This window comes from Pipistrellus hanaki (assembly GCF_964339955.1).
Source record: "Pipistrellus hanaki genome assembly, chromosome: 6".
Taxonomy (NCBI): domain Eukaryota; kingdom Metazoa; phylum Chordata; class Mammalia; order Chiroptera; family Vespertilionidae; genus Pipistrellus; species Pipistrellus hanaki.
The window spans coordinates 14532973-14557578 of NC_140508.1; the positions used below are offsets into that span (position 1 = coordinate 14532973).

General features: G+C 43.1%; 1 protein-coding gene across 2 annotated transcripts in view; it reads left to right on the top strand.

Annotated features, from left to right (window-relative positions):
* Positions 1 to 14047: 14047 nt before the first annotated feature.
* The window catches only part of ZNFX1 (zinc finger NFX1-type containing 1), a 28199-nt gene continuing 17640 nt past the window's right edge, over positions 14048 to 24606 (top strand). The window contains exons 1-3 of one of the 2 annotated variants that reach the window (XM_084887082.1): positions 14048 to 14528; positions 16718 to 16832; positions 19123 to 20937. In XM_084887082.1, coding sequence (XP_084743208.1) covers positions 16772 to 16832; positions 19123 to 20937 — 1876 coding nt within the window. In that variant the 5' untranslated portion in view covers positions 14048 to 14528; positions 16718 to 16771. Of the gene's footprint in view, positions 14529 to 15832; positions 15988 to 16717; positions 16833 to 19122; positions 20938 to 24606 lie in introns of those variants that run through there. The other variant, XM_084887083.1, reaches the window with a different exon arrangement.

Consider the following 24606-nt stretch of genomic DNA (forward strand, 5'->3'; position numbering starts at 1 on the left):
GGGCCGCTTTTCTTCAACTGCATTGTTTAATTTCGTTAGTTGTTCAATGTAGACATCAGAATTGATCGTTCGGTTGGGTGGTAAGAGTTCAAAGTAGACAATTCCTTTGTAATCCCACCAAACTGATAACAAAACCTTCTTTTGATGAATATCAGCTTTTGATGTTGTTTGAGTTGGTTCACCTGGCCTGCTCCACGATCTTTTCCGCTTGATATTGTTGTAAACAACCCATTTTTCATCACCAGTTATCAGTCGTTTTAAAAATGGATCATTTTCATTACGTTTCTTTAGCAAATCGCAGCTGCTAATGCGTTGCGTTAACTGTGATTCTTTCAGTTCGTGAGGAACCCATGTATCGAGTTTTTGAACATAGCCAAGTTGTTTTAAGTGATTTTCAATGCATGTATGTGATACATGAAGCTTCTCTGCAATCTCACGTGTTGTACTGTGACAGTCCGAATTGATTATTGCTTTGATTAGGGCGTCATCAACTTCAACTGGACGACCAGAGCGTTTTTCATCTTTGAGTGAAAAATCACCAGAACGAAATTTGGCAAACCAATTTTGACACTGCCGTTCTTTTAAGGCTTCGTCACCATAAACAGCACATAACTTTTTATGAGCTTGCGATGCGTTTTTCCCTTTGAGGAAATAAAAAAGCAAAATATGACGAAAATGTTCCTTTTGCTATTCCATTTTTCAACGAACGCCAAACGAAAACTACAAAACAGATCAAAAAACTTTTTTTACTGATTAACAGCTGAATAGCCAACTATCAAATAACAAAATGTGTTTTACATTTGTACTAAGTCTGCAAACCTAAAAATTCAACTGAAGCCATATATGTGTGAAACCCGCAATTACTTAGCTGCCGACCCAATATATAAAAGCCTAAGCCACTGAACGACTGAACAACTGGTCAACCGGCCACTATGGGGCACACTAACCACCAGGGAAGATGTTCAATGCAGGAGCTGTCCCCTGGTGGTCAGTGCACTCCCATAGCCAACCTCCCACGGTCCCTCCCCCCACCAGCCACCCCAATCGGCCCTGATGGCTACCAGGCTGCGGGAACCCACCCATGCATGAATTTATGCACCGAACCTCTAGTATTTTTGTAAGTAAAAGAAGAAGAAAGAGTAAAAAGATAGAGGATCTATATATTTGATTTACCAATGTTTTAACTACCAAGAAAGAATAAAGAAGAGAGAAAGAAGAGGGAGAGAGAGAGAGAGAGAAAGAGAGAGAGAGAGAGAGAGAACGAGAGAGAGAGAGAGACTCTATCAATGTAAGGGCCAAGTATGGGCAGACAGCCACTCCTGACCAGGACATGTCCCTGAGCAATCCCCATGACAAGGTCCAGCAGCCTCCTGTAGTTTCCAGCCTCCTTTAACTGGTTTCTCTCTGTTAGTCCAGGTTTGAGGCCTTCAAAATAACTGGTGACCCAGTTCCCAGAAAAACTTCCCTTGCTATTCTTTTGTAAAGGCCCTGGGGGCTGTAGGGCTCTTGGCAGATGCCACAACCGTGGGCACAAAGAGCTTATTCTCCTCTTAGCAGGGAGAGGGAGGCCCGTCAGAATACAGAGCGCTGTCCAGCTGAGGTTGGGCACCCCTTTCTCTGATGGTCTGGGCTGCAGGGCACTGTACTCTGGGTGGGGACAGAAGGATGCAGGTCAGTCTCCCTTCACCGTTCAGGTCTGTCTCTGATATGTATTGCTGCCTAATTAACCACCCCAGAACTTAGAGGTTTAAACAATGACTTATTATTATCCCTCATAGTCTTATGGGTTGACTGGGCTCAGCTGGTGGTTCTTGCTTGGGACTCTCTCATGCAGTTGCAGGCAGAAAGCAGCTGAGGCTGATGTCATCTCAAGGCTTCATCGGGCTGGACATCCTATCTGCTGCCCCAACTGAGATGGCTGGAACAACCGGGGACCTGCTGGCCATCTCGTTCTCTCCATATAGTCTTTCCACATGACTAGGTTGGGCTTCCTCACATCATAGCATCTCAGAGTCATCAAACATATTCATCAAACGTATCTGGCTTATCCCAGAGCAGTGTTCCAAACGTCAAGGTGAAAGCTGTAGGGCTTCTTAGGACCTAGCTCAGAAATCACGCATGCCACTTCTGTTGCTGCATTCTATTGGGTACACAGGACCAACCCAGAATGAAGGTGGGAGGAGCTACTCAAGTGTATGGTTCTTTTTTAAAAATATATATTTTTTATTGATTTCAGAGAGGAAGGAAGAGGGAGAGAGAGATAGAAACATCAATGATGAGAGAGAATCATCGATCAGTTGCCTCCTACATATCCCCCACTGGAAATTGAGCCCACAACCCAGGCTTGTGCACTTGACCAAAAGCGAACCTGGGACCCTTCAGTCTCAAGGCCAACACTCTATCCACTGAGATAAACCAGCGGGGGCAAGGGTATGGTTCTTGATGGGCCATCTTTGGAGGCCAGCCACGCCTTAGTCTCTTTGAGTCTTCCTCAACTTCTGGCTTCAAATTAATGAAGTGCCCTCAAACTCATACTTGGGTCCCTTCTCCCCCTGTGTGATCTCAGACAGTCTAAATACCTATATGCTGACAACTCTCAAATTTACATCTGACTTTGATCTCTAACTGCTACTCAATATCTCTCCTTGTGTGTCTCACAGAGAATACAGCGTTAGCAGCTCTAAAACCACCTCCCACCCCCTGCTCTCAAGAACTTCACAAAAGAATTTATATGGATAGCTAATAATTGCACATGAAATGATACCCAATATCATTAGTCTAGAAAAATAAGAATTCAAATCACAATGAGATACCACTATACAGCCATTAGAGTGCCTAAAATTAGAAAGGCTGATCACAAGTGTTGGCGAGAATGTGGAGCGACAGGAACTCTCATTCGCTGGTGGGAGGGATACACAATGTGGCAAACCAGTTTCTCAAAAGTTAAACACAGACCTACAATATGACATGACCCAGCTAATCCACGCCTAGGCATTTACCCGAGAAAAACTAACACATTTGTCCCACGGAGACTTAGACACACACATTTCCCAACAGCTTCATTTGCAATCACTAGAAACTAGAGACAACCTAAAAAGCTCATTAATAAGTGAATGGATAAACAAATCGTGGTCCCTCCATTCAAAGGGATACTACAAAGTAATAAAAAAGAACAAATTATTGATACCTGAGACATCGCCCACACACAAAATATGAGTACATACTGTACAATTCCATTTATATACATTAGAGAAAGTATAAACTAATTTATTTTTTAAAATACATTTTATTGATTTTCTTACAGAGAGGAAGGGAGAGGGATAGAGAGTTTGAAACATTGATGAGAAAGAAACATCCATCAGCTGCCTCCAGCACACCCCCACTTGGGGACGTGCCTGCAACCTAGGTACATGCCCTTGACCTGGGACCCTTGAGTCTGCAGGCTGAGACTCTAGCTAGCCACTGAGCCAAACCAGTTGAGGCAAAACTAATTTATAGTGACAGAAATAGGTCAGTGGTGGGAAGGAAGGAAAGAGGGAATTCCAAAAGGGGTCAGGGGTGGATGATGGATTTGGAGGTGATGATTATCGTAATTGTGGTAAAGGTTTAAAGCATGTATACATATGTCAAAACTAATCTAATGATACACCTTAAATATGTTCCATATGATGTACTTCAATTATACCTCAATACAGTTTGAAAAAATGAATCAAGAGGAAAAAAATCAACAAAAAAGACACGTTTGGAAGAATATACACCAAACTGCTAACAGGGAGTAGAAAGCAGGGCAGGAACTATCACCTGTTACGTTACATGCAGCTTCCTAGTTTAAATTATTTTTTTAAATATATTTTATTGATTTTTTACAGCGAGGAAGAGAGAGGGATAGAAAGTTAGAAACATCGATGAGAGAGAATCATCGATCAGCCGCCTCTTGCACACCCCCTACTGGAGATGTGCCCGCAGCCAAGGTACATGCCCTTGACCGGAATTGAACCTGGGACCTCTCAGTCCGCAGGCCGACGCTCTATCCACTGAGCCAAATCGGTTTCGGCCCTAGTTTAAATTATTTACAACCATACATTACTTTCGAGTTTAAGAGAAAGCACAATACTTTTTTTGCCCCCCAGCCTCTGCCCAGCCCTCAGGAGCTCTGTCACACGCCCCCAAACAGACCAGGTTACTCTGCCCAACAAAGACACCTCCTGGATTGGAGCCAAGGATTTCTGGGGCAAATTCCCATCCGGAGACAATGACAACTGTGCTCCTTCGGAACAGGGACTTTATTTACACCTTATGTCTACATTCCAGACTGGGGCCCACAGTCAGGGGATGATTGCCCAGGAAGATAATGGGCTCATTAATCTCTGCCCAAGACTGGACTCCCCCTGCCAACTTCCCATCTGGGTAATTAAACCAGCTGGCAGCCCCTTATCAGCCTCCAGGGCATCTCCAGGGCCAAGGGACAGGGCACCTCTGGAAGGCACACTTGGCTTCTCCAGAGGGGCTATTTCCTGGGTGACTTTAGGACAAGCAAGCCGAGTCCAGACTGGGGTCCTCAGTCTTGACTTGGCTAGGCCCAAGACTCAAGGCAGTGGACCTCTTGGCACGTCAAGGGGTTGGGAAGAGCTGTCTGAGCTTCTGTGTGGTGTGGTTGCCCGTGTGTGTGCTCTTATTTTTCCTAACCTCACCCTAACCATTGGTTCCTTGAGTGCCTCAGGAGTTGGCTACCCTACAGCCCATCCACCTCTCCCCACAACCTTCTTTCTTCCTTGAAAACAGCACCAAGATGTCTCAGAGGAGTGCCACCTCCCCATGCTCAGACGGTAAATTTTTCTGATGCCTAATTCAGTGGAAGGTGGTGCCTGCTTATGTGAGGAACCATAAGTAACTGAAATGGGAGATTCACTTGAACTTAAACTTTTTGGTGTTAAGAATGAACTTGGTGCCCTAGCCAGTTTCGCTCAGTGGATAGAGCATCGGCCTGTGGATTGAAGGGTCCTAAGTTCAATTCTGGTCAAGGGCACATGCCTGGGTTGCAGGCTTGATCCCCTGTGTGGGATGTGCAAGAAGCAGCCGATCAATACTTCTTTTTCATCATTGATGTTTCTATCTCTCCCCCTCCCCTTCCTCTCTGGAATAAAAAATATTTTTTAAAAAAATAATAATTGGCAACATGTAGGTTCTTTTTAAAATTTTATATTATTTTTTATATTTATCTATTTTTTACTATTCCCATTCCCCCTGCCCCTCCCCTTTGGCAACCATCAACTGGTTCTCTAGATCTATGAATCTGTTCCTGTTTTATGTTTTTTCATTTTTGTTTTTTTAGATTCCACATGTGAGAGCATACAGTATTTGTCTTTCTCTTATTTCACTCAGCATAATGCCCTCTAGGTCCTTCTATATTATTGTAAATGGCAAGATTTCATTCTTTTTTATTGTTGACTAATATTCCATTGTATATGTAAACCACATCTTCTTTATCTGTTTATCTATTGATGGACATTTAGGTTGCTTATATAACGTGGCTATTACTAGTAATGCTGCAAGGCAAATCTTGTTAGAGCTTAACCCTCACTACCACGCAGAGCATGGTGCAGCAGCAGCAGCCCTGGGGGAGCTCGTTGGAAATGCTGAATCTCAGACCCCACCCAGCTTCTTGAACCAGAGTCTTCATTTCAACAAGAATTCTGGTGATTTGAATACATTCATTCTCAATCCTGGCTGGACATTAGAAGCTGCTGGGGAGTTTTTTTCTGATGCCAATGCCTAGGATCCTCTGATATTTTGATTCAATTGATCTGGAATATGATCTGGACAGCAGTATTTTTTTTTTACAGTATAACATGTATTTAATAAAGCACACTAACTTTAGATGGACAGCTTGGTATTTTTTACACTCATGTAACCAGCACAGAGACCATTTATATAGCATCTCAGAAAGTTCACTCTTGACCCTTCAAGGTAGAGTGCCCAGGAATAAGGGATTTTTCCAGGACATGGGACCTTCAGTACTAAAACCAAGGTCACCCTGCTTCAAGGTCTACACTCCAGCCCACCTTCAGGTAAACACTTAGCCAATTTTTATCTACTGGTAATTTTAAGAGTTGTCCAGATGACTCTACAGGGCTGACTTTGGTGTGTATCAGCATGCCCCACCAGGAGGCCTCGTGAAAATCATTTAAACAATCCAGTGCTAAAAATAATAAATAAATAAATAAATAAATAAATAATCCAGTGCTCCTGTAGGGATGGTTTCTTTAGCATCTTTTTTGGGTTAGATGCATCTCACCCAAACTCTTCTGCATCAAAAGAGTTTTTAAGAGCTTAGGATTTGGCATCAGATAATATATTGGTTGGACAAATAATATTAGGTGGAGGCTTTTCTCTGACTTCAGCTGAGGTCCATCACTGCCCAGCTTTTCCAGTAATAATCAGCAAATTAGAAGATGTTTCATTTGGGAGAACTTCTCCACCTAGGTTTGCATTTGCTTAATTAGGGACTCAGCATATGGAAGAAGATTTAAAAGGGAGAAGGGAGGCAGCAGAAAAAAACACACAATTATTTTAAATGGATCTGAAAGAGGAAGAGAACTCAACTTTTTCTAGATTAAGAAATAAAAGCCCTAGTGGCAGCACCATGGTTAAATTAAATGAGCTTGACATTAAAGTGCCAACTCCACTCATTCCCCTATTTTGCTAATATCGTTGGTGGCTATTGTTTGTCCATAGGACAGGTTTTTTGTTTTGTTTTTTTTTCTGAGCATCTTTATTGACTTTCATGCCAGGTATTTTTCATTCTGCATTTCTGCAGCTATCCAGTGAGACTTTTTTTAATGGGTTCCGTTTTACAGGTAAGAAAACTGAGGCAAGAAAAAATTACATGATTTTCTAAGGTCTCACAGTTGGGAAGTGATTGTTCCCAGGATGGGATGCCAATCCGAATGAGATTAGTATTTGGGGCGGGGGTGGGAGTTGGGGGACTGACTCAAATATCCTTTCCCTTCTTAGCAACACTCCGGGTCCCACAGCATTTCCTGTGACTTTTCCTAGCTGGAAAGTCTTATTATTTTAATATTAGTTCTGTTTTCTTTTCTAAATTTTACATATTTTTCACAACAGCCATATATTATTTTATGTTCTGAAACATTCAATGTTTTTATGTGCACCTTGATAGACTGCAAGAATCATTTTTTTAATTACATAAACAAGTTTTATTTATATCTTTCAAATTTTTCCTGAAAGCCATTTTATCTTAAAATGGAAACTTTTTTGATAAATTACATATTCTTTACTTTTAACTTTTTATTGATATGAGAGAGAGAGAGAGAGAGAGAGAGAGAGAGAGAGAGAGAGAGAGAGAGAGAGAGAGAGAGAGAAAGAAAGAGAGAGAGAGAGAGAGGTCAATTGCTGTTCCACTCATTCATGCATTCATTAGTTGACTCTTGTACATGCCGACTGGGGATTGAACCCACAACCTTGGCTTATCAAGATTACATTCTAACCAACTGAGCTACCCAGCCAGGGCCAAAAATAATATAATTTAATGATAAGTCCTCTCTGGCATTGCTGGAGCGTTCTTCATTATTCCTCAATGAGAAAGGTCCCTGAACCAGGTATCCGGAGGAATATACCATGTGTTCTTGGACAAGTCAAGCTCTCTCTCTGGGACTCAGTTTCCTGAATATATAAAATGAGGCTAGAGTAGAGGGGCAAAATAATTTCCAACAGCTCTTATATCTCTGGCAGGTGATGTCTAAAAGTTACCAAATATACCTTAAAACATAAACAGGCGAGGCAAATACTTTTCTTCCTGAAGAGTCATAAGTTAATAGCCTCATTAAGAGGGGACCAGCTCTAAGACAAGTTCCTTGAGTGAAATTCTTTCATGTCTGTGTGTCACAGAAAGTTATTTTTATGTTAACACTGTGGTGGTTATTGCTCATTCCATATTACCAGTTTATTGTTGCCTCGAATGTTTTTTAAAATTGTGATAAAAATACACACAATATAAAATGTACTATCTTTACCATTTTGTTTATAGTTCAGTAGCTTTAAGTTATGCAACCAATCTCCAGAATTTTCTCATCTTGTAAAACTGAAACTCTATACCCATTGAACAACTCTCAGGAGGGGGGAGGGGGTGCACAACCACTTTCTACTTTCTGTTCCTTTCTTTTCTTTTTTTTAACTTTGTTTCTGAGTTTGACTACTCTGGATTTCTCATATAAATGGAACCATACTTTGTCTTTTGGGGACTGGCTTATTTTAAGGGTATCTTCAAGGCTATCCACCTTTTAGCACGTGTTAAGATTTTCCTCCCTTTTTAAGGTTGAAAATAATATTGTTGTATGTATAGATCACCTTTTGTTTAATCTGTTCATGTTGATGGATATTTAGACTGCTTCCACCTTTTCGCTATTGTGAATAACAGTTATGAATATGGGTGTATAGCTACCTCTTTGAGACCCTTTCAATTCCTTTGGGTAAATACCAAGAAGTGAAATTGCTGGATCACATGGGAGTTCCATTTTTAATTTTTTAAAAAATATTTTTGTTGATTTTTCCAAGAGAATAAGAGAGAGAAATAGAAACACCAATTGGCTGCCTCCTATCTCATACTAGGGTTTGGGCCCCCAACCCAGGCATGTGCCCTAACTGGGCATTTTAACCATGACCTCTTGGTTCCTGGGTCAACATTCAACCACTGAGCCACACTGGCTGGGTCTTCTAATTTTTAAGGACCTGCCATACCATTTCTCATAGTTGCTAAGCCATTTACATTCTACCAAGAGTCCACAAGGGCCCCAATTTCCCTACATCCTCACCAACCTTATTTTCTGCTTTATTTTTTGGATATTTTTTCCATTGATTTTAGGAGAGGAGATAAACAATGAGAAAGCCACTCAACTGGGCATCGTGTTTTGTGACCCAGAAGTGACAAGAAATAGAGCTCTCAAACTGGACTAGGGGCCATGTAAGGCCCATACATGAGTTGCTCGGTCTTTAGGTTATAAACTTGGAATCAATTGCCAATATTTGAAGGATTTCTGGCTTCCTTTTAAAATGGGAAGCCCTGGCCATGCTGGTAGTAATGCCTCACTACAGACCTAAGGGAATGTGGGAAAGTGAAAATTTATTACTGGGATGTTAGATTGAAAGGATGGGAGGTAAATGTTTTTTGTTGCATAATTGTCAGCACCCCACGATCCAGGCCTGGGCAACTGGCCCCTTCTCAGGCTCCCCTGCTGTAGATCCCAGCTCTGGTGGCAGGATCTAAAAAGCCTGCCAGGCTCCAATCTCCCCCCTTCCTAATCTGAGTGTGGAAGCATCCCTCCAAAGCCTAGAGAAAACAATTTTAAATCCAAAATATAGCATTTGAGAAGCTAATATACCCATCAGGTGGGCACTACCTCCCCAGCTCCCTGAAGCAAATGAGGGTCAGAAATGTGAATCACTAGTCACATGGCTAATAAGCAGTAGAGCCAGAATCCAAAGCCAAACCTGATTCAACTAAATACTTTTAAAATATATTTTGATTTTTTTACAGAAAGGGAGAGGCAGTTAGAAACATTTGAGAAACCTCAGCTGTCTCCTGCACACCCCCTACTAGGATGTGCCTGCAATCACAGTACATGCCCTTGACTGGAATCTGAACCTGGGATCCTCAAGTCCGCAGGCCAACGCTCTATCCACTGAACCAAACCAGTTATAGGGCCAAATCAATACTTTTAAAAAATATCTTTGACTTTGGAGATGTTTGAGAATCATTGATTTGGCTGCCTGACCCCTACTGGGGATCAAACCTGCACCCAGGCACATGCCCTTGACTGGCATAGAACCTGGGACCCTTCAGTGTGCAGGCTGACACTATTCACTGTGCCAAACCAGCTAGTGCCATACCTCTTAGTTACTATACAATTTACTTCTTCATGTCTATGAATTTCAACATATGCATAGCCTGCAGATCCCAGGTTCAATCCTCGTCAAGGGCATGTATCTTGGTTGTGGGCACATACCCAGTAGGGAGTGTGCAAGAGGCAGCTGATTGATGTCTAACTCTATCCCTCTCCCTTCCTCTCTGCAAAAAATAAAATAGCCGAGACCGGTTTGGCTCAATGGATAGAGCGTCGGCTTGGGGACTGAAGGGTCCCAGGTTCGATTCCGGTCAAGGGCATGTGTACCTTGGTTGCGGGCATATCCCCAGTAGGGGGTGTGCAAGAGGCAGCTGATTGATGACTCTCATCGATGTTTCTAACTCTCTCTGTACAAAATCAATTATATTTCAAAAAATAAATTTAAAAAAAAATCAATATTTAAAAACAAAATGTGACTACCTAACACCAAAAAAATAGTCATGCTATTACTTTACACTTTTGCCCCCTAGCAGAACTTCTGGCAATCTCTGATCATGTTCCCCATCAAGCTGTCTTTTCCCAGAATGTCAAGGTAAATAAGAGCATGCAAGCTTTTGAGACTGGCTTCTTCCCTCAAGGTAATGTCTTTGGGATGCATCAATTTATCCCATGTAACCAGTTCATTCCTCTATAAAGACCAGGGACAATTACTAATTGAACACTTACCCCATACCAAGTGCTACACTAAGCATTCTCAGATCTCATACCCATTTTACAGATAATTTTTCTATCAATACTAAAAACTCCAATGTTTGAAAATTATAGATTTGGTCAGTGTTTCTTAATCCCCAATAACCAAATCCAAGAGCATTTTGATTTTAGAAACTTTATTTTCCTTTTCCAGATAGGAAGCATACAAAATTTATTAGGCTTTATCAGGAAAATACATGATCAGTCTTTTCCAAGAGGCCTTGTATTTCACCTCCATGGGCCAGGCCAGAAACTGGAAAGAAAAGAGATTACAATTAGGTAATTCAATTCCCTCTATTGAGATGACTTGTCTATTCTGCACCTGAGACAAATCCAACATACCAAAAGGTTTTTGTTGATTCTAGGGGGAGAGGCACCAATGCATTACTCAGGAAATGGATTAAAGGTTAAGAAAGTAACCTTCAGCAGGGACCGGTTTGGCTCAATGGATAGAGCGTCGGCTTGGGGACTGAAGGGTCCCGGGTTCGATTCCGGTCAAGGGCATGTGCCTTGGTTGCAGGCATATCCCCAGTAGGGGGTGTGCAAGAGGCAGCTGATCGATGACTCTCTCATGGATGTTTCTGGCTCTCTACCTCTCTCTCTACCTCTCTCCCTTCCTCTCTGTACAAAATCAATAAAATATATTAAAAAAAAAAAAAGAAAAAGAAAAAAGAAAGTAACTTTCAAATGGCAAAAACTGCAGACAGCAAACATTTAATGAGTGATCATTGATAAAGGATAAAGGGGTGTTCTGTGAGCAAACTCAACACTCCTGAACACTAGCACATATAAAAGTCATTATTTATTAGAGTTGACACCAACCATTTGCAGAAACCTTACCTGCTACTACTGGACAAACTTAACCAAGCCAAGGGGAAGTTCCGACTAAAATCATTCTTTCTGACCAATGGCACACACAGGGTTCCTGACCTGCATAAAGTTAAAAGATGAAGTAAAGATAAATGACCTGGATGTGCTAAGAGAAAAACAAAAAACACCCTATAGAGCCCAATCTCCACTTCAAAACAAAAACCCACATATAGAAACATGGTCTGGAAAACTGGGCTAGAAGTTCTTGGGCCAATGCATCAGACAAAAAACTGGCAAATAGTTTAGTTAGATCAACACGGTCGATCTGATGGGGAAAAAAGTTATGTCATCAGCTGCAATGACCACAGTTGAGCCATAGAAAAGAGCAAAGGGGATAGCCTCACATTCAAAAGGAAAGCAGTTACTACCTCCTCCATTATCCGGATTCTGTGCCCATTCAGCCACGTGGGCATGGGCACTTAGAGGAGAAATGTGCACCACTTCATCATTTCCACAATCCTGGATTTATCTTGCTGTCTGCCAACAGTAAACCTGGGGAAAACAAAACATAACGGCCTCCGATCAATGAAATGTCTAAGGACGTGGGGGATGGAAGAGGCGCTCAAACTGGCATATCAGAGAAACTGGCTTAGAGAAGCTGTATCACCACGGTCGATCTGCCGGGGAAAAAAGATCAGTCATCATATATGCCGGTATAAAGCTCTGGAACTCTATACATCACATATGTCAAACACAAGGCCCGCGGGCCAAATCCAGCCCGCCAGGCCTTGCAATGTGGCCCGCACCGCGCTGTCATCACTGCACTCCGCTGTCAGTTTATGACTGTTCAGTAAACCATTCGGCCCGCGATTTAGGCTGGATTTTAGATTTTGGCCCCTTCTCTGATTGAGTTCGACACCCCTACCACAAAGTCCTGAATCAGAAATATTTTGTTGGTATACTTCTGCACTCAAGACAAACAGCCCTGCCTTCTGAGAATATAATTTGATAACAGACCTGTGCAGCTGGAAAGTCAGCTTTTGACAAAGTGTCTTGTCAGGATCTTACATTTTAATGACACATCTCCCAAAAAGTCCTGCCCTTAGGGGCATCAATCCTAAGTTCAAAGAGTTAGGCACATGGGCCAAAACCGGTTTAGCTCAGTGGTAGAGGGTCGGTCAGCGGACTGAAGGGTCCCGGGTTCGATTCCGGTAGGGGGTGTGCAAGAGGCAGCTGATTGATGTTTCTCTCATCAACATTTCTAGCTATCTCTCTCCTTCTCTGTAAAATATCAATGTTAAAAAAAAAAAGTTAGGCACACGGGAATTGGTTGATTCCTAAACAGGGTATAGGACCACGTTACAGAGTGAATCCCCACTAGGGGGCATGCAGGAGGCAGCCAACTTCCCACTCTCAAAACTCAATACTTAAAAAAAAAACCCGCTCATTGTTAGCTTGTTACCCAAATACCATCTCTATGGGCTATTCTTGTAGCTATAACAATAGTTGTTCTGTGTGACTGAATCAAAAGTACACCTATTTTGTTAAGTCAAAAAATATATAAATATATATGTTTAGTGTGCCACAAAACTTTAGGAACCAGTTTGTGTGTCACAGATAGAAAAGATTGAAAATCACTGCTCATTTATAAAGCCGCAAAATTTGCTAATCTCAATCTACTGAGATCTTGCTGGCACGTTTGGCTCAAACTCAAATGCTCTAGTCTAGAGGTTTACCACAACTTATTCCACTTTGGAAGATTATTTCTCTTCAATGTTTCTTCATCAACACAGGTCTTATAATTACATTCCTGAGGATTATAATAAAGCATCTTGAGCACTTTAAAGAATACCTACTAATACATGCTTAATACAAATTAGCTTTGGTTAATTAATTTCCCAGTTCCGCTAGCAGTTCCCGAGAGCACGTGGTTCCTACAGTAGGCCAGGGGACACATGCTTACCCCAGAGGTCAAGAGGCCAAAGGTTCTCGATGTCTATACGGGGTTCCTTTGGAGGCCCGGAAAGGGCCCTTTCTTTCAAGATCCATTCTGTACCTTTGGATCACGCTCATCTGCGAGACAACAAAGAAAAGGCATCAGCCGCCATCTTCCCACAGTAGAAAAGGAACATGGCCGGGCCCTTTGAGGCCGGTGTATCAGAACCAACTGGCAAGTATTCAAAGAAAATCAACATGGTCGATTAGATGGGGAAAAAAGTAAAGTCATCATTTTCACCAGCCAAGGACTCCTCAGGTCCGTGCGTGGGTCTTCCCAACTCTTAGAGATCTCACCCACGGCCCTAGGCCTATTAGGATCAGAGCAAGAGGAGCCACGCACGGGCAGGGGAGACGGGAAGAGAAAGGGAGGAACGAAGATGTAGAAGGGAAAACAGTAGATCTCAACTCACCACACACAGCAATAACCCCGAGATCCCGAGGCGGGATGACATCAGATGATGATGACGCATGGGACGGAACACGATAGAGGTAAGGCGAGGTGAATGCAAAAGAACGAGCCGGTCCCAGGACCTCCTTTATATAACCAGAAGGGGCCCTTTTGCGCCTGCGCACTGGCACCGCGTCGCTTCCGGTTTCCCGGGGCAGCGCGGGAAATGTAGTCTCCAACTAGACCTGATGGTAGTCCGGGCCGCTCTAGCTCCGCCCCCTTCCCTTACACACTGGGCCGCCCGGGCGCGTCGGCCTCGCCGCCATGTCGCGCCTCACACGCATCCAGCTGCTCCGGGGTTCGCCCGGCTTTCGGGGCCGGCCGAGGCTTACGAAGGACGTGTGCACGGCGAGCCCGCCCCCCGCAGTCTCCTCCCCCCCGCGCCCGCCCCAGGCGTGGCGGGGAGCTGAGGCGACGCCCGCCCGCCCCTGCCGCGTCTGAGGGCGGGGGAGCGGGCAGTGCCAGGGCCCCTCCTCCTCCTCCTCCTCCTCCTCCTCCTCCGGTCCTCGCGTCAGCCCGCCCGGCCTCCCCCTTCCTCCCCCCCGTGTTTGTGAGGAAAGGAAACCGAAAGCGCAGCGCCGGGCGGAGTCGCAGGGTCCGAACTCCAGAGCAGACTAGGCGGCGGCGGCGGCGGCGGCCGCGGGAGGACGCGCTGTAGCCGGGTGAGTGACCCCTGACCCGCGCCCCGGCCCCGCAGCCGCTCCCGCCCCTCGCGACCCCCGGCGCCCGCCGCGGCCACCCCGCCGCCTCCTCAGACCCCGGCGCCCCCCGTTTCCCTTCTCAGCACCTGTTACTTCCATCACTTTCCTCCGGGCCCCCATCTTCCACCTCAGAGTCCCTGTCCCTTCTCCTCAGCGCCCCTGTTCCCCCCTCAGCTTCCCTGCCACCTCCCTCCCCCGCCTCAGCCCCACGTCGGCCCCCAGTGACCTCCTCTGCCCCAGCGCCTCCATTACCCACCCAGTGCCCCCCATCGCCGCCTCTGCCTCCCACCCCCATCTCTACCTACCCACCTCCTTCCTCTTCCTCAGTCCTCACCAAGTTCGTCGTCCTCCCCGCCCCCCACATCTTCTACAAAGGACCCTCAACCTCTGTACACCCCGACTCTGTTTCCAGGTCTCCCGTCACTTCAGCAAGCACCCCAACTGAGCTCAGCCCCCCCGCCCCCGTTCTTCCTGAGGCCCCATATCTCCCCACCACACAGCCCTGGCTCTCCCTGAACCCATACTATTCCCGTCCGGACGAGGGGGGCTCCCTCCCCGGGTGGCTCCTCCATCCCTTCTTCAACTCGCGGGCCCTGGAGACACCGCCCCCCGCCTCCCCCAAACCCGCTCTGGCCCCTGGTTTCAGCCTCTCTCCTCCGCCCTGTTGATCACCCCGCTATCAGTTGATCCCTGTACCAGCCTGGCCATCGCTGATTTCCTTCTTCCTGCCCTTGAGGCCTGGACTCCCAAAGAAACACACTTTAGTCTGCCTTTTTCATAGCATTTCCTGTTTCTTTCTGCTCCTCCTCCCTTGCCTTTTATTTTTTTTCTTTTCTTTTCATTCCTTCTATCCCAGAAAATTTCCTAGTTTCTATTTTAGTTTTTTTTTTCAACAAGAGAAAGAAAGAATTTTCCCCTCAGATAAATTTTGAAATTGAAAGTAAACTCTAAATATTGAACCTGCGTCATGAGAGCCAAGTTTGGTATGAGGAAGCAGATCACCGAAAATATTGACAGCCGTAAGGAAAGGGACTCTTTTTTTTTTTTTTTTTGATGAGGATAAAAGCTACTCCTCATAGAGTGCCGAATCTATTCACAGTTTTCAACCGTGAATGTTTAAAAACTCGGTGAGAAAGGAGGTCTTAAAAACCCCCTTGCCGACGACTCTGAGCCACCAACTTTTCCCCTGGCCCCACCCCACAGGATGTGCGCGATCCTGTGGAGAAGTTGCCTTAAAGGGGCTTCCTCTTCCTCTTATAGGACCACTCTTAAAATGTATCTTGGTAGGAAGAGGAGGAGAAGAGTCCTGCAGATTTTTCTAGCTGGTTGAGGAAACATTCCGTAGATGCTAAGCCTCCTGTTTATGGAAACATCTTTTTCTTTCTTTTGATCCAATTTGGCTGCATTCCAAAGAGTAAGGGTAAGGGTTAACTGCTCGCTACTTATTTACAGACTGTAGAGAACTGTGAGCTATAGAATGCTACTATATAACAAATGCTACTATATAACACATGCTGAATAGTGTGACAAATACATGGTTTTTGCCTTCAACAAAAATGTACTTCTCTCTGTCCTGGCAACAATATTTATCTGCTTTGTGGAAGAGGAAATTGAAACCTAGCAACTGGTTAAGTAATTGGGCTAAAGGAATAAACCAAACAGTAGTTTTGAATGGGAATTAACGACACCTTCCGAAAGTGCAAGGATAACGAGAAGGGGGAGGGGTAATTTGAGCCTTTGAAATCATCTAACTTGTGAATTTAATGTTTTCATATCATAACTGGGTGTTTACAGAGTTGAACACTGTACCCATGATTAAAATCTGTGTTTAGTCCTAGCTGGTTTGTCTCAGTGGTTAGAGAGTCGCCCCAAGGACTGAAAGGTCTCGGGTTCAATTCCCATCAGGAAGGCAACCCAGAGATGTATGTCTCTCTCATAGATGTGTCTCTCTCTTTGTCTCTCCCTTCCACTCTCTCTAAAAATCAATGGAAAAATATCCTCAGGAGAGGATTAACAACAAACGTAATGTGTTTTACTCTTAGTTAACAAATAATTACAATGTGGAGACAGAAGGATTGGTTTAATGCTTTTCTGGTTTTTTTTGCTAGATGCTGTGTTTCAAGGGCACTAATTTCTCTTAATTTGCACAGATTTCCAGATAACTTAAAGGAACGTGATCTCGGAGGAATTCAAGTGATTCAATCATGGAGGACAGAAGACCTTGTCCGGATGTCAGGCCCAGGAATCCCCATACCAACCACAGAGGTGAGCAATGCTTTCTAATTAATGGGAAGGAAACGGAGTTCTCTATGAACAGGCAACAGGCCCACCTAAGCTTGATTGTATCTCTCAAAGAATGGCTTATTTCTTAGTTATGGTATGATTGACTCTGAAAAACAAGATAGCCTTCCCCTTTCCCTAAGAGATCTAATGATGGGTGCACTTCAACAAACTTAGTGATGAGTGTCAGAAGTGGGAATAACACTGGTTTAGAGCAGCACTATCCAGTAGAAACATAATAGAAGCCAAAAATGTAGTTTAAAAGTTTTCAGTCTCTCCTTCTTCCTTCCTCTCTGAAATCAATAAAAATATATTTAAAACAAATCAGGGGAAATCCATTTTTTAAATTTAATACTAATTTAATAAAATTTAATGATTTAGTACTTGTCTTATTTAAGCTAATATATTCAAGTATCATTTTAATATAATTGAATATATTTTTATTATCATAGTACTTTAACAATTTTAATGTTATTATTTACCTCCCATATAGTCAAGTATTATCATTTTACAGTTTTATCATAAAAATTTTTAAAAAGATATTTAACTTTTTTTGGTATTAACTTCAAAATCCCATTTATTAATTTACACATCTTAATTCAGACTAGCCACATTTAAGATACATAATATCGATACATAGCTAATGATTATGTATTTGATAGCATGTGTCTGGAGTCTTAGCCACCAAAGTTAGTTCCAAAAGCATTACTCTACCTCAATCGTGGTTCTGTTTGCTCAGAACTTTCTAAAACAAAACAACCAAATGAATTTTGCTTTTTGCTAAGCTTGTAATATGTCATCTGAGTTTAGCTGTGGAACAAATGAGGAAGCACTATAGAATTTTATTTTATGAGCTGTATGAATATTGAAATAATGAGAAATGGTACAATTTTCCGTTCTAGTTTCCTAATCAGATCAAAATATTAAAAGTGGGACTTTCTTCTGATATCCTGGAAGTTTGAAATCATAATTATAAAAATTTAGAGTTCAGTAGTATACAGTATTCATATTTTACCAAATATTCCCTTGTTTCACATTAAAATTTTCTCTAAAAAGTGCAAAATAAGGAAAAGTACATAAATGGATTTTATATCTAATGTCATTAAGTAGAACTATCATTTTGAATATAATGTGCACTTGAAATTTTTACAGTATTTTTTATCATCAAATTATTGTATACAGTCTTATCTTTTGTTTGTTTTTAAAATCTCTAAGTCATTCTGCTAAGTTGGATCAAGTCCAGAATCAGTTTTAGAGAAAAGGAAAGTGAAAAAAGCTGGACATGGGTATGTGGGCCAAGGTCACTTATGAAATGTGTGGCAGATCCAGGGAGACAAGTTCGGCTTCATCCACTGGGTGATGTTAGCTTTCCCATGTATACTGGGTTTGTCACCTCCCTCCCCACTCTCTCTTTTCTGAGGGTTGATAATAGGTAAATACTTTGTAAATGAACTTGTGCTGGAGAAAGGAGGAAAACTTGAGTTTCATTTTTCAGTTTCCTTTACAGTTTATTAGTTAGGTCAAAAACGTCTTAGTAAGGAAAGTCCCATCTTCCTCTTTTCTATCTGATGTGGGGCAAAGTTTAAGAAACTTTTTTTTTTATAGCTTTATCTCCTTTGATGCCTGTGTTACCTATAGTATAATTGTTTCATGGCAGAACCAGTGGCTCTAAAAATCAATAGGGTAGGCCAACGGAAAATTACTAGTATTACTAGTCATAATTAACATTAGTGATAGCTTTTTATATAACAGGTACTACACTATACTAAGCATCTTGAACATTTAATCTTTTCAACAGCCCAGATACTGAAGCTTAGAGAAATTATGCAACTTGGTAATACAGTGAGGAAGTACCCAGATCAAGATTTGAACCATTTCTCTTTGGCTCTGAAACTCATGTGCTGACTATGACTATTGTTTGGTACTGGCAAGAAACTAGAAACAATGAGCTGATCTTTTTGATGCTCTGAAATAATCCTAATTTGTAAAGATTAAATTATATACTGCAAGCATTTGTTTTCTAGCATGTATTAGGCATTCAACAAATGTTTATTCCTTTTTCCTTTTGCACCCTGGGGGGGGGGGGCAATATTTTTATAATATATAAACAGCAACATAGTAACTGTTTAACATTTAGCACATGACTTATTTCTCTCCAAATAAAACCAAAGCTCCTTAGGATGTTTGGGAAAATGAGAACATGTGCATTGTTGTCCTACAACAATTTCCTTGAACCTTTATTTTTATGCTTAACTACTATTCCCATTGTGTTTAGGGCCTATGGATGGTGAATTACCACCAAGAGCTAGAAATCAGGCCAATAATCCACCAGCCAATGCTTTCAGAGGAGGAACCAACCAACTGGGAAGGCATCCTAGGGCCAACAACCAACCTGGTCCTTACGGGCAAAGAGAAGAGTTTAGGTTTGCGGCCATGGGAAGGAACCCACATCCAGAAAGGAGGAACCGTAGGGGACGTGCCAATGATGAACCTAGAGGCCAACCTAGACATGGTCAGGAGAATGACACCAGACAGAGAAATGGCCGTCAGGAGGAAAGGAACCGCAGACCACCATGGTCTGATGAAAACTTCCAACAGTGGCGGATCCCTCACCAGAAGCCTGCAGAAGAGCCACAGCAGGTGAAGAAACTGGGCTATAAGTTCCTAGAAAGTCTTCTGCAGAAAGACCCTTCTGAGGTGGTCATCACACTTGCCACAAGTTTAGGACTGAAGGAGCTTCTGTCTCATTCTTTTATGAAACCCAACTTCCTTGAGCTCATTTGTCAGGTTCTTCGGAAGGCTTGCAGTTCCAGAATGGATCGCCAGAGTATTCTCCATGTCCTGGGTATATTGAAGAATTCAAAATTCCTCAAAGTCTGCCTGCCAAATTATGTGGTAGGGATGATCACTGAACCCATCCCTGACATTCGAAACCAGTATCCAGAACACATTAGCAACATTATCTCCCTCCTCCAGGACCTCGTAAGTGTCTTCCCTGCCAGTTCTGTGCAGGAAACTTCCATGCTCATTTCCCTCCTGCCAGCTTCTCTTAATGCTTTGAGAGCCTCTGGTGTTGACATAGAAGAGGAGACTGAGAAGAACCTGGAAAAGTTGCAGGCCATCATCAAACATTTGCAGGAAAAGAGGCGAGAGGACACTTTAAGAGAAGATACCTACACTTTAGTAGAGCCCAAGGCAGAAGATAATGTTGATAGCTACCGGACCATGCCCATTTACCCTACCTACAATGAGGTGCACTTGGATGAGAAACCATTCCTTCGCCCCAACATCATTTCTGGAAAATATGAGAGCACTGCTGTCTATTTGGATACTCACTTCCGACTACTTAGAGAAGATTTTGTCAGGCCCCTACGAGAAGGCATTTTGGAACTTCTCCAAAGCTTTGAAGACCAAGGCCTGAGGAAGAGAAAGTTTGATGACATTCGAATCTACTTTGATACCAGGATTATCAGCCCTGTATGTGCATCATCAGGCATTGTCTATAAGGTGCAGTTTGACACAAAACCACTGAAGTTTGTTCGCTGGCAGAATTCCAAGCGATTGCTCTATGGGTCCTTAGTGTGCATGTCCAAGGACAATTTTGAGACATTTCTTTTTGCCACAGTGTCTAACCGGGAGCAGGAGGATCTCTGCCAAGGATTTGTCCAGCTCAGCTTCAATGATCAGAGCCAACAGCTACTAGCAGAGGTCCATCCCTCTGACTCTTTCCTAATGGTGGAGACAACCGCATATTTTGAGGCCTATAGGCATGTACTGGAAGGTCTCCAGGAGATCCAACAGGAAGACGTCCCCTTCCAGAGAAACATTGTGGAATGTGACCCTCATGTGAAGGAGCCAAGATACTTGCTAATGGGAGGCAGATACGATTTCACTCCCTTAATAAAGAATCCCTCAGACATCAAGGAATCTCTGAGGAATGCTGAGGGCTTCAGATATCTCAGAGTTGATGTCTTAGACTCCAGACAGTGGCCCTCCAAAGAAGCCCTGAAGCTGGATGACTCCCAGATGGAAGCTTTGCAGTTTGCTCTCACAAGGGAATTGGCTATTATTCAAGGACCTCCTGGAACAGGTAAGAGAGAATTTTTCAGAGCACATGTCATCTAGTACCTTAGGAGATAGGGAAGGGAGGCTTGGCTTTAGGATTCTAGAATGTCTTGGTTAGAAACATTCCCATTAGTGGGTGGAAGGGATAAATGTGATGGAAGGTGTCTTGACTTGGGATGGTGAATTCAAAATACAGTATACATATAATGAATTATAAAATTGTACACTGGGGCCGAAACCGGTTTGACTCAGTGGATAGAGCGTTGGCCTGCGGACTGAAAGGTCCCGGGTTGATTCCGGTCAAGGGCATGTACATTGGTTGCGGGCACATCCCCAGTAGGGGTTGTGCAGGAGGCAGCTGGCCGATGATCCTCTCTCATCCCTCTCCCTTCCTCTCTCTGAAAAATCAATAAAATATATATTTTTTTTTAAATTGCTGCTTATTATGGTGATTTTCCAGTGAGGACTCTTTGGCATTCATACTAACAAACCCAAATTGCAAGATTAGAAAAAACTGCTAGGGGTCAAACTTCAGAAGATACATTACCTCTACTTCGTCAAAGGCTATATTAATTTGTTTGATTTATAATTAAATATCAAGTACAGCAGGTCTTCATATAATGTAATTTCATTCAATATAATTTTGTTATAATATTTGTTTACATTTCTTTATTTAAAAATATATTTTTCAGAGAGGAAGGGAGAGAGATAGAAACATCAATGATGAGAAAGAATCATTTATCAGCTGCCTCCTACATGCCCCACACTGGGGACTGAGCCCGCAATCTGGGCATGTGTCCTGACTGGAAATCAATCCGTGATCTGATTCATAGGTCAACACTCAGCTACTATATAGCTCAGTGACTCAGTGCATGGATTTGTGCACATTGTAAAGAAATTAGTTAGAAGTTGGCCGGTGGGACTGGGCGAAATGGGCTGGACACACCTTGGGAGCCAACTTCCTGGGCTCCCTTTCCAGCATCTATGGAGTGAGTGGGATCCCTCTAGTATAGGGGTGTCGAACTCAATCAGAGAAGGGGCCAAAATCTAAAATCCAGCCTAAATCGCGGGCCAAATGGTTTACTGAACAGTCATAAACTGACAATGTCATAAACTGACAGCGGAGTGCAGTGATGACAGCGCGGTGCGGGCCACATTGCAAGGCCTGGCGGGCTGGATTTGGCCCGCGGGCCTTGTGTTTGACACATGTGCGTCTAGTAGGTGGGGTCCCTCGGCCTGGCCTCGGCCTGGCCTGCGGGGATCGGTCCCAATCTGGCCCTCTGACATCCCCAAGGGGTCCCAGAGTGCGAGAGGGCACTCTGCAAAGTTGCTGTTGTACAGAGTGTGAAACAAAAATGCAAGTGTGCAGTAAACCAGATTTGTGGCGACAGTACCCCAGCAACAACATAACCCATGGCCAAAGGTGTAATTGCACAGCCCCGCAGGAATCAAGCTCCCTCCTCTATGGTTATACGTCACCAGAGAACTGCCACTGCCAAGTCAATGCAGCTTGGCAGTTCCTGCATTGGGCATCTGCCCCCTAATGTGGACACAGCATATTAGCCTTTTATATATATAGATAGATAGATAGATAGATAGATGCCAGCCAAGCTGTTATAATATTGATGAGGAAAAATATTGATTCCTGGCCATGGCCTCTAGAGAGTTTGCATGGTCTCCCCATGTCTGTGGGGTTTTTTTCTTCAGGGACTCCATATTTCTCCCACATTCCAGAAATGTGCATATTAGGTGAATTGGCATGTCTGCATTGTCCCAGTTCCAATAAGTGTGTGTGAATGTGTCCTATGATGGAAGGGTTTCCTGTACCCTGAGCTGCCAGGATTGGCTCCAGCTACCCCTGGCCCTGAACTGGAATAATTGGGTTAGAGAATTCTCTTACTAATTTTTATTAATCTCTCTGAAATGTATGTATAGCTCACATTTCAATGTTTAATAATAGGAGTATTTTGGGTCTTTATTTAGAAGTTTGGTGATGTTTTTCTGACCAGAAATATGCCGTAGGCACTTACTCTTATTTCTATCAATTAGCCTTTGGGAAAATTGGTTTTGTCATATGTTATTTCACTTAAAGACTCAGTTCCCAAGAACCTGTCAACAAGTGAAGACTTAACTGTACATAATAGCCTATGTGCCAAATACTATTTCACATTCATTACATATATTAGCTCATTCAACATCATTTTGTTATAATATTTACTTTTTAAAATATATTTTTATTGCTTTCAGAGAGGAAGGGAGAGGAATAGAAATATCAATGATGAAAGAGAATCATTGATCAGCTGCCTCCTCACAATAACTCAGTTGAGGCAGAAACCATTCCTTTTTATAGATGAAAAGCTTAAGGCAAAGAGAGCTTGAATAATATGTTGAAGCTCACACAGATGTGACAGACGTAGAATTTGATGTCAGCCATTTTGGTTCTAGAGTCCTGGCTTTCCTATATTATACTTGCTTCTCATGAAAATATATCCCCTATACCTCTTCCCCCTACTAATTCTACTCTGGCTTCATAACTGCTATTAGTAGTTTAATGTGTATTTTTCCATTATTGGTCTATAACCTATACTAATAAAAGGGTAATATGCTCATTAGACCAGACGTCTTCCAGTCATCCTTCCTGGTGAAACCGCCCGCAGTCCTTGCCGCCTGTAGCTGCAGCCAGCTCGGGTCCCAGGTTCCTGTGGCTGGCCAGACGGAGGGAAGCCCAGGTCCCAGGTGTGGGAACTGAAACAAAGGCAGTTAGGGGTGATGAGGCAGGCAGGGAAGCAGTTAGGGACGATCAGGCAGGCAGGCGAGCAGTTAGGAGCCAGCGGTCCCAGATTGGAGAGGGGGCAGGACAGACTGAAGGCCCTCCCCTGCCCTTGCATGAATTTCGTGCACCAGGCCTCTAGTTAATATATAATATAAATAACGTGGACATTTTTACATTCTTTACACCAGAGTTGCATTTACAAACGTACCTCGCTCTTTCTATTATACCTTCATTCACTATACAGTGTGAATGTACCACCCTCTCTAATAAAAGGGTAATATGCAAATTAACCATCACTCCATCACAAAGATGGTGGCACCCATAGTGGCCAGGGCAGAATGCTGGCGGCATCGCCCTAGTGACACGAGCCCAGCATCCCACATCCCGGGTGCACAGAGGAATGGAGGGGTCTCTGGCCAGAGGCCAGAGTGCAGGACACTGATGTCATTGCAGGTTGGCTGAGGGACCCCTCCCTCCCACCCCTGTGCATGAATTTTGTGTACCAGGCCTCTAGTGTGCATGTATGTGTGTGTGTGTGTGTGTGTGTGTGTGTTACATCAGTGTGTGTTACATCAGTGTTATATCCATACGTCCTTCTAATAAAAAACACCTATATAATGAAAAATATGCATAATTAAAGTGTTTTTTTAAAAATCCCTGTCTCCTTCCTCCTAACACCTCGCCCAGTCCCTTCTATAAAGTAAACAATGTTATCTTCCTATGTATCCTTCCAAAGATATTCTTATGAATATTCAAGCAAATGCACACTTATATTTATTCCCCTTCACTTGTTTTGTTGTTGTTAATCCTCACTTGAGGATATTTGTTTCGTCGTCATCGTTGTTTTAATTTTTATTTATTTATTTATTTTTATTAAGGTATACATACCTTACCAATCCCCACCCTCGTTGGATATATTTT